This window comes from Pteropus alecto, unplaced genomic scaffold (genome assembly GCF_000325575.1).
Source record: "Pteropus alecto unplaced genomic scaffold, ASM32557v1 scaffold339, whole genome shotgun sequence".
In the NCBI taxonomy this organism is placed as follows: domain Eukaryota; kingdom Metazoa; phylum Chordata; class Mammalia; order Chiroptera; family Pteropodidae; genus Pteropus; species Pteropus alecto.
Genome location: NW_006442509.1, coordinates 999,950 through 1,010,530, shown reverse-complemented (window position 1 = coordinate 1,010,530; position 10,581 = coordinate 999,950). Strand labels below are relative to the sequence as shown.

The following is a 10,581-nucleotide window of genomic DNA, read 5'->3' as shown; positions in this document are numbered from 1 at the left end:
AGCCCCAGGCACCGCGTCCTTAGCCCTGGGAGGGGGAAGGGGAGCGGCCGGCCCCTGGGGAGCCGACGGCCAGCTCGCTCGCATGCTCTCTGCTCCTAAGCTGGCCGTGCTGAGCGCGGATTCTCGCCGGAATTTAAAAAGCAACCCGTGCTCTCCTCGAAGATCAAATGAGGTCTATGAAACTGTCTGAAACCTTGATGGCAACGTGTGAGCAGAGCTCTGCAGGTGACCCTGAGATTCCTGTCCCCTGGTTATTCGGTCAGACATTCAGCTGGGCACCGCTGCGAGGGGACTTTGCAGATGTCATCGGCAGCTTACTAAGCAGCTGACTCAGACAGGGAGATGAGCCTAGACTCTCGGGGTACGGACCATAACCACACGAGGCCCCGAAACGGAAGGGGAGGCAGGACGGGAGCTCTGAGGAGGAGGAGCTGGAGAGTGACCAGGACCTGAGGGCCGTGGGCGACTCTGGACCCCACAGTGGTCTCCGGCCAGCGGCAGCGGGGACCGTGGACCCTCAGTCCTACAGCTGCAGGGAACTGACCCTCGCCCTGGCCGCCAATCCTGACGCCAGCCCCGGGCCACAGGATTTCTGCCCTCAGGGCCGCGAGGCGGGACACGAGCGAGGCCATGAGGAGCTGAGCCTGGCTGGTCACGACGTGGCAGGTGCGCTGTCACCTCCCTTTTCCCGGAGTCCCCAGAGTCCTGGCCCAGCCTCCAGCGTCCCTCCAGGGCCACCGGGACACCTAAATGCTGACCCCGTGGGGGGCCCATGTCACAGAGGTCCTGCGCACAGCCTTCTTTGCTCCAAGGCCACCTCTGCCCTCACAGCCCACTCTCATGTCCTCCCAGGGACCCACTGGCCCCCAGGCGAGGAGGTGGCGTGTCATCCAGACCCACAAGTGCCCCAGAAACAAGAAACCAAGAAACAAACCACAAGAAAGAGATGAACACATCTGAGCAGCCGCTCTGCCCTGACTCCTCCCGGGGCAGCCTGGGTGGCGAGGGAGCCGCTGCTCAGGTCCCACGCTGGCCACTCCCCGGTCTGGCACGTGTATTTGTGACAGACGAGAGTCCCTCACCGGGTGGCCACACGCGCCACTCACACACGCACACGCACACGCACGGCACACCCACGAAAGAGTTTTACCTCCTAATGAGGATGCTGTAGTTTCTTCTTCGGTTTCTTCAGTTCTGGAATCTTCTGAGTTGCTGCCTCCAGCCAAGGGTGGAGAAGTGGCGGGTGGAGCCTCAGGGAGGCCGGGTTGTGAGGACATGCCCTGGAGAGGCGAGAGGGAAAAACGGCCCCTAACAGATGGCCTGCGACCCACGTGCCACCTGGGTGCCCACAAACCTCAGCCGAGATTGATCTGGATTGTAAAAAAGGATCTTTCTAGACTTTAAGGAAGAGCAAAGGAAGCCACCAGGACTTCACCTCAGGCAGGAAGCTCGGGGCCCTCGGGCCGCTTCCCTCCTGCAGGTGAGTCCCCTTGACTGATGCTCCACCCTGTGAGCCCAGCAAGTCCCCAACTCCCCTGCCCGAGGTCTCCCCGCATGTGAGGGATGGACCAGCACCCCGTCCCCTGGCTCAAGGCCCAGGATGGCCCCTTGGGGACACTCCAGCGCCCTGTGCCCCCACTCAGAGCTCAGTATGGCCCTTGGGGACATTCCAGCACCTTGGCTCCTTCCCGTGGTCAATACCATCACGAACACCCATGCGGGAGTGGGGGCACTCCACATTTCACCGTGCACGGTGGGTGTGGCTGTGACGTGTCCCCAGCAAGGGGCGTCACCAGGCACTCCTTGGCCAGGAGACCACCCCACACCTGGAGGGGACAAGGCCGCTCTGCCCTGAAAACCCGCCTTCCTGATTCAAACTCGCGGTCAGGATGCTCTGCAGCCAGGAGCCCACAGCTGTCATGTGTTCCCTGGGGACGCTGTGTGGGTGGGTGACGGCCATCCCGTGAAGTCTTGTCTGAGGGCTCCCCCCACAGCCTGCTGGACCGGACGCTGCTGGACCAGACCGCCCAGGCAGCTCAGCACCCCGCACAGCACGCCCTGGGGAGCCGGATGGTGGGAGCCGCGGCCGGCTGCTCTTGCCCCTAAGGGCGCCTCTCTTGCGTGCCGTTTCGGGCCTGCGAGCTGGGGCGCACCCCGCAGGCCTCCTCGACTACAGATCCCATCCGTCAGGGCCGACCAGAGGGACAGTCAGCTGTCTAGGTGACCTCAGAGACCAAGGAACATGTGGCAACAGAACTGACTTTCAAGAGCGTCCCAGCGGCAGGACAGCAGGACGGGGTCCCCCGATACCCGCCCGGACGGGCACTCACCACCTCCTCCCCAGCGAGCTCCGGACTCCCCTGCAGCCCGCTGCCGAAGTCTCCCGAGGCCTGTGGGGTGACAGAAACGAGGGGGGAGCAGTGACGGGGAGCACGCCCGGCAGGTGGGGGGGGTGCCCCTCCCGCAGCAGCCGCATGGGGTCAGCTGGTCTCAGCGAGGGTCTGGTCAGACCCGTGAGAATGACCCTTCGGAACCGATTCGGCTCCTGGCCAGACGCACGGAGACCCGTGAAGAAGCAAGTCCCTCCCTTTCCACACGTCACCCTGTTTCTGGGACGCTGTCCTCAGCTCGGACGCCAGCTCAGGAGGACATGGGACAGAACAGCAGGTGGCCGCAGGGACGTGACTGCGCCCCTCGTTCTATGCACAGTCGTGTCTACTGGGGGCGTCTTCTGATCCAAGGCTCCCTGAGGACACTGCTTCCCTCTGGTCCTGTCCTGCTCAGGTCCCACGCGATGCGTGCACGCGCGCTCACACGACTCACACACACGCACGCTCACACGACTCACACACACTCACACGCATGCTCACACGACTCACACGCACGCTCACACGCACTCACACATACAGGTCCCACGCGATGCGTGCACGCGCGCTCACACGCGCTCACACGCGCTCACACTCACTCACACGCACTCACACGCATGCTCACACGACTCACACGCACTCACACACTCACGACTCACACGTACTCACACGCACTCACACACGCTCACGCGACTCACACGCGCTCACGCGACTCACACGCACTCACACGCGCTCACACGCACTCACACACGCTCACACGCACTCACACACGCTCACACGACTTACACACACGCGCGCTCACGCGACTCACACGCACTCACACACGCTTACACGACTCACACGCACGCTCACACGACTCACACGCACTCACACACTCACACGCGCTCACACGACACGACTCACACGCACGCTCACACGCACTCACACACGCTCACACGACTCACACACGCTCACACACACTCACACGCGCTCACACTATCGCATTCACACCCAGTCTGACACGCTCACACACTCACACACACTTTTTGCAGTGGTGACTGCTATGGACTCTCACCACTGGCTACCTGGGGACAGTTCCCGGGGACAGTTCCCAGGACTGACTTTACATCCGTGGTTCTCACGGGACGTTTTGGGGAGGGGAAGCTGCCTCTCGAGCTGCAGGGGACACGGGCGTTGCCAGGTTTCTGGTACGTGAACCGGCACCTTCATCAGAGACCGTTCGGTCCCATCACTTTGAGGTCCCGGGGAAGGCCAGCCCCTGCGGCTCGGGCTGCCACTCACGGGGTGGGGGTGCGGGTGGGGTACGGGCTGGAGAGAGGACTCACCCTGTCACGGTCATCGTCGTCGTCATCCTCCAGGCAGTGCAGAGGGCTCACTTGGGGGTCCCCACGCACCCTCAGCTCCGCAATCGCACCCTAAACAGAAGGACAGAGGTCACCGGTGGTCCCTGTGCGGTGGCAGGAGCACAGAGAGCACCTGACTCACGCCAGCATCGAGCCCGGATGCTGTCCGCAGTCCAGATGCAGCAGGTGACACAGACCAGAGCGAGAGGGGCCCCTGCCCGGGTCAATGCCGGACGCAGCAGGAAACAAACGGCGGCAGGTTAAGTAGGCGGGACCCCAACGCCACCTCCTCACGAGACACACGTCAGGGGCCAGGGACAAAACGGAGCCCACACTTCCTGGTTCTCCACACACGCTACTCGCCAGAGGCCCTGCCACTGCACCATCAGATGCTCGCTCGCTCACTCACACACTCGCTCACACGCACTCACACTCACTCACACACGCACTCGCTCATGCACACCTTCATCAGAGACCGTTCGGTCCCATCACTTTGAGGTCCCGGGGAAGGCCAGCCCCTGCGGCTCGGGCTGCCACTCACGGGGTGGGGGTGCGGGTGGGGTACGGGCTGGAGAGAGGACTCACCCTGTCACGGTCATCGTCGTCGTCATCCTCCAGGCAGTGCAGAGGGCTCACTTGGGGGTCCCCACGCACCCTCAGCTCCGCAATCGCACCCTAAACAGAAGGACAGAGGTCACCGGTGGTCCCTGTGCGGTGGCAGGAGCACAGAGAGCACCTGACTCACACCAGCATCGAGCCCGGAGCCTGGCACTGTCCGCAGTCCAGATGCAGCAGGTGACACAGACCAGAGCGAGAGGGGCCCCTGCCCGGGTCAATGCCGGACGCAGCAGGAAACAAACGGCGGCAGGTTAAGTAGGCGGGACCCCAACGCCACCTCCTCACGAGACACACGTCAGGGGCCAGGGACAAAACGGAGCCCACACTTCCTGGTTCTCCACACACGCTACTCGCCAGAGGCCCTGCCACTGCACCATCAGATGCCCTGCTCGCTCACTCACACACTCGCTCACACACACGCACTCACACACGCACTCGCTCATGAACTCACACACATACTTGCACACACACTCATACTCACACTCACTCACTCACACACTCACACACGTACTCGCTCACACGCACGCACTCACACACACACACGCACTCACTCACACACTCGCTCACTCACACACACACATACTCGCTCATGCACTCGCTCACATGCACTCACACTCACACACACTCGCTCATGCACTCACACACTCATACTCACACTCGCTCACTCACACACTCAAGCACTCGCTCATTCACACATACTCACGCACACTTGCTCACTCACGCACTTGCTCATACACGCTCACACGCACTCACACGCGCTCATTCACACACTCATGCACTCGCTCACACTCATGCACTCACATCAGACACTTGCTCACTCATGCACTCAACTCACGCACTCGTTCACACACGCTCGCTCATGCTCACTCACTCACTCACACGCTCGCTCACACGCACTCATACTTGTGCACTCATGCTCACTCGTGCACTCACATACACTTGCTCACTCATATTCGCTCACTCACGCTCACTCACTCATGCACATATTTGCTCACATTCACACTCGCTCACGCGCTCACTCATCCTCTTCACCACTTTGCACACACTCCCTCCGGTGTTCCTGCCCTGCCGGAGGCGCCAGTCCGGTGGGGACCAGGCCTTGCACACGAGCGAAGCCCTTCCACGTCAGAAACGGGCAGCAGGCCGACACGGCCTTGGCCTGCGCTGACCCCGGCCTGCATCATTCTATTCACGCCTCCAAACGCCCTTCGGACTCACTTTATCAGCTGACCCTTGACCTTGCAACCTTCCTGCTCACACCAACAAGAGGCATGTGACCACCAACCAACAAACAGCCCAGGTGTCCCCAGAGCTGAGCCCTTGCCTGAGGGCTCCACTGGTCTCTGGAGGCTCAGCTCAGGCCACCTCCTCCAGGAAGCACTCCTGGACTCCCTCCCCAGGGAGGTGATGGGCCCTGGAGGAAGACCTGCCTGACTCCATTTACCCCCGTCCACCCCCACGGCTGATGGTGAGGCCTGTGGGGTGGCACCCCATCTCCCTGCATGTGCACATGTGTGTTGTACAGGCATGTGCACGGTGTGCGTGTGCGTGTGCATCTGTGCTGTGGGCAGTGTGTGGACGTGGGTGTGGGGGGGGTGCAGACCAGGGATCACGCCCCGTCCTGGCCCTCTACATGACACACAGGCTCCACTGTCCAGGCTCCTGGGGAGCCAGCACCCAGAGGAGGCACAGGCCCTTCTGGACTCGAAACTGCAGGGGTTGGCCTTCGGGATAAGGGCAGGGGTCAGCGTCCGGGGTCAGGGCAGGGGTCAGCAGCAGCATCAAGTTCAAGATGCAAATTCTTAGCCCACCAGCTCTGCTGAGAGGGGGACAGGGTGGTCCCCAGGTGACACTGAGTCACCAAGTTAGAGAACTCCCAGGGACGGCGGGGGTGGGGGAGTCAGATGTTGAAAATTCTAGAAAACCACATTTCTGACCATTCCTTGGGGCACTTCGTGTGGAGATCAGGGCCCTGGATGTCCCGTCATGACCTGTCCCCACACCGACACCGTCACCGTCACGAGGCTCCGACCCTTGGACAGGCCGGGCCGCCGCGGCCGGCCTCAGAGGAGCGTGGCCTAGGCCACCCGCCCGGGGGTGGTGCTCTCCCAAGGACACGGCCAGCTGAGGGAGACATCATCAGCGTCACCAGCGCAGGGGCCACAAGACCCACTGCAAATACCGAGTGGACTTAGAAACCAAACATTATGAAATCCGGAGTTCTCATCGATAAAGACTATTTAAAATACGTCCTGTCACTGCCACGTCACGGGCCACACGTCCCAAAGTCCTGTGTGGACAAGAGAACCTCACCTTACAGAAGTGAGTCCCTGAGGCTGCTGGTGTTAGGGCTGCTCCCCCTACTGAGACCCAACTCCCGGGGCCCCCAAGACTCTGGGGGTGGCTTCTGACCCACCCTTTCTGCCCCTACTGGACGGGTGTGTCCTGCCCGGGGCAGTGGAGGTGCAAGAGCCTGCGGCGGGGGGGGGCGCACAGCACTCCCAGGCCCGCATCACCCCCACCCCGGGGCCCCTCCTCTGCCGGCTGATCCCTCAAGTCAGTCTGTTCCCTCGTCACCCGCCTCGGCAGTCGCTATGACGGCCACACCCCCGCCACCCCACTTCCTGGCCCCGGGGACCACCTGCCTGGCGTACGGCTCAGACGCCTCCTTGACTGGCCGCGTGAGAGCACCCGGCAGCCTCACGGTCCCCGGCTCGTCCCTGCACGACAGACGCCCTCCTCCTCCGCCGCCAGGGCACTCAGGGCTGCCGCAGCTCCGTGGCTGGGCTATGCCAGCGCACGTCACTTCCGACGAGCGACAGCGTTCCTAGCATTTGTCGTAAGCGGGGTCTCGGCTAGGAGTGGCGGGTCTGGTGCGGCTGGGCCTGGGGGCCGCGGGGGCCCGGGGGCCCACACTTTTCCTGCCTGCTCCACGCCATCCTCGGCAGCAAGCCCGGCCCGGTGGCCAGAGCCTAGGTGACCGGTGGGCCGAGTGCTTACTTTTGTGTGATGCGGCCAACACAGCTGCACGTGAGGGACGACAAGGCCCACGTCCCTTACCGAGCACAAGGAGTGAGCACGAAGGTGCCAGCAGCAGGACAGGCCCGGGGGCCACGGGCCGGGGCCCAAGCGCACTTGTGGGCGGCCCGCCTGACACACAGACGGCTGAGGCCCAGAGCCCCCAGGCGAAGAGGGGGTGGCGCCCCAGAAAGAAGCGAACAGTGAGCGGGGAAGCGTGGACACTCCCCACAACGAGAAAGGACGCCACGAAACGCCGCACAGCCCTGGAAACGGCAGAAGCCGGGAGGCAACGGACACGGAGTGAGTCGGTGGCGATGTGCGGTAGCGCGTGGGACAAGCCTATTCCCGGGACATTTACCGCTAAATCCGCCTCCGGGGACGAACCCGAAACGCCTCCTGAGGTGGCAGAACGTCGCTGATGGGCGGGACCCATACGGGCCCGCCGGTACCAGCACCGGGCCGAGCACACCGGCACCACGAGCTTCCGTTCCTGCCAAGTCTTAGAAATCACGCCACCTGACTCTCCCCCCAAGAATCTCCACTCGGAAAGTCAGAGAACCTTGTACTAGGCCGACTTTTTCGTCTGTGCCACCGGACAGCCCCTCTTCTCAGCCAGCCGGAACTGACCAGACACCCACTCAGAAAATTCTGGAAACTTCTCATCTGCGGGGACACAGGACCCAGACTGTGCCTGACTTGGCCGGATGTGACACAGGGAAATCAACAGGCTGCCTGGGGGAGGCAGGGCCACAGCCCAGAGCCGGAAGAAGGAGCCTTACGCTGTCCCCTGCCGTCTGCCTCTCCAAGCTGCGGACTCGCTCGGATGGTCACCGCTGTGGGTGTCTTCTCCAGGCGGGACTGAACCACGCGAATACTTTAAATAGCCCAGTGGTTTTTAAAAATATGACAAGGTGAGCAAGAAAATGGCAAACTGAGAAATAAACTTTGTGGTATACAAAACAAAAGATCAGTTTCTTGCTACGTAAAGGGTTTGTATGAATCAACAAGAAAAGGTTGAACTCGCCAAAACAAAAAAGGCAAAGAACGTAGACAGACCAGTCACGAAAGAAGAAACACAACTAACCAATAAACACGTGAAAGAGTGAAGGTCTGTCTTCACCAGCGCCAAGAAACGCACAGCAGCACGCCGCCCACCACCTGCCGCCCGGCGGGTGTGTTTTGCACAGGTGACGTGCAGCCCGGGCGAGGCCTAGGGAGAGGCAGGCTGGTGTGTCCTGGCTGCACAGTGGTGCCAACCACCTCGCTCCTACGTTGCCGCCCTGAGCCCTCAGCAGGGCCTGTCCCCATCAGCACAGGGGCAGCTGCTCTGTTAGAGAGTCACGGGCAGCGGGGACTCTGCGTCCTGCCCCATGTAGAAATGCCGGGAAATCACTCGACAAACTGCCAGCAAACACGCCCCGTGCCTGGATGGGATGACTCTCAGCCCTTTCGGTTAATCACGTCTGAGGATCAAAATGACAACACAAGGACGCCCAGTGTGGGGTCGAAGTCCGACTGGCTCCCGGACCCCATGGGTGAGAGTCCCCTCCCGCCAGAGGTGAAAGGCCAGCTCCCAGAACCGGAGTCGCCAGGGCTTAGAACAACTTTCAGTCACGCAGCTTTTGTCTGGGCAATAATTAGCTCTCTGTCTGCTGGGGACACGTCCCCCGTTAGCACACACAGGGACCGCTGTCTGGGCCGCGGGCAGGGGCGTGCCAGCTGCAGACGGACTGTCACTTAGAACTGAGTCAGCGCCTGCTAAGGAGCCCACGCGCTGCTGCCGGGAGGCCGGTACCAGCTCACGGCTCCAAGCTGCAGAGGGGCTGGGGGCCAGGAGGAAGACCCCGCCCCAGCGCTGGGACACGGCGGAGACAGCCCCCCTGGGGGACCCGCCCACACCGCTGCCCCGAGCGGCAGGCACCGAGCAGTTCAGTAAAAAAAATAACCACCAGCACAACCGGTGTTGGCGCTGGGTGCGAACCCTGGCCCCGCCCAGCGGGCGTGCAGCTTTCACGGGGTGCAGCTCAGCCCAGGGCGGCCCACACCCACTCCCACCCTCCAGTGTTGCCACCCTGAAATTCTTAATTTTGGAACAAGGGGACCCTTGCGTGCACTGTGCACAGACGGTGCAGGGCCAGCACCCAGTTAGGACAGTGGTCCCAAGGGGGCCTCAGAGAAATCAGAGCAGCTCAAGGAGACCCTTGTTGGGGTGTCCAACAGGCCAGGGCACCAAGGAATAAGGGACGCTGTGAAGCTGGGCGGACCAAGGGGCAGCCAGGCTGGCCCGGCCCTTGTCCCCGGCCCAGCCGTCGTACCCGGCTGAGTGGCCAGGCCCCACCCCCAGGCCTGACCCCGCCTCATGCAGGGCCTTCGGGGTACCTGGAAGCTGTCGGGGTCCGCTGCTCCGGCCTGAGCCACGAAGAGCCCAGCGCCAGGCTCCAGCTGCAGGCGCTGTGGGGACCGTGCCAAGGGCACCCTCTGCAGCTCCTCGCAGTCCACGAACAGGGCCACGGTGTCGCCGTCCACGCTGAGCGCCAGGCGCGTCCACTGGCCGGTGAAGGCGGGCAGGCGGAAGCTGGCGGCCGTGCGCGTCTGGGCCGTGCCGGGCTCCGTGTACAGCAGCTGGACGTGCTGGTGGCCGTCGCGCACGCCCGACAGCTTCACGCCCACCGAGACCACCGCCTGGGCCGCGTCCGTGATGGCGAACAGCACGCCCGCGCCCTCGGTGGCCGGCCGCACGTAGAACAGCAGCGAGAAGTCGCGAAAGAAGGGGCTGGGGAGGTGGGCCCGGGCCGCCTGGCCACCGCTGGCGTCTGGGCCGAACACGTAGGCTGGTCCCACGTCGGGGTCGTCGACCTGGGTGACGTGCTGGGGCGGGGGCTCCCCAAGCAGCTGCAGGAGCCCCACTTCTGCGCCCACGCTCTCTGCAAAGGGGAGGAAGACACCCGTGAGGCTGTGTGCAGGCACAAAGGGGAAACCGAGTCACACGCCTGGCACCCATTCCGCGCCCCTGGGCTCTGCTGTCCGGGTTGGGGATGGTCACTCTGTCATCCGGGCACCTTGTGGGGCAGGACACAGCAGCTAAAAGCCACTGGGCCCTCCTGTCGCCCGGCCTGCAGGCCCACGGTGGACGCAGCAGGGGCCATCCACATAGCGTGGCGGGACAGCAAGGGCACAGCAGGGCTCCGCGTCCCCATCAGGCCAAGGAGCTGCTAGGGCCTCTGCCCACCCGC

General features: G+C 63.0%; 1 protein-coding gene across 1 annotated transcript in view; it reads right to left on the bottom strand.

Annotated features, from left to right (window-relative positions):
- Positions 1–10,581, bottom strand: part of COL18A1 (collagen type XVIII alpha 1 chain) — a gene marked incomplete at its 5' end in the record, with an annotated part of 80,889 nt that overhangs the window by 22,752 nt on the left and 47,556 nt on the right. The window contains 4 exons of the mRNA XM_025040315.1: positions 1,151–1,280; positions 2,331–2,390; positions 4,295–4,384; positions 9,728–10,272. Coding sequence (XP_024896083.1) covers positions 1,151–1,280; positions 2,331–2,390; positions 4,295–4,384; positions 9,728–10,272 — 825 coding nt within the window. The remainder of the gene's footprint in view (positions 1–1,150; positions 1,281–2,330; positions 2,391–4,294; positions 4,385–9,727; positions 10,273–10,581) is intronic.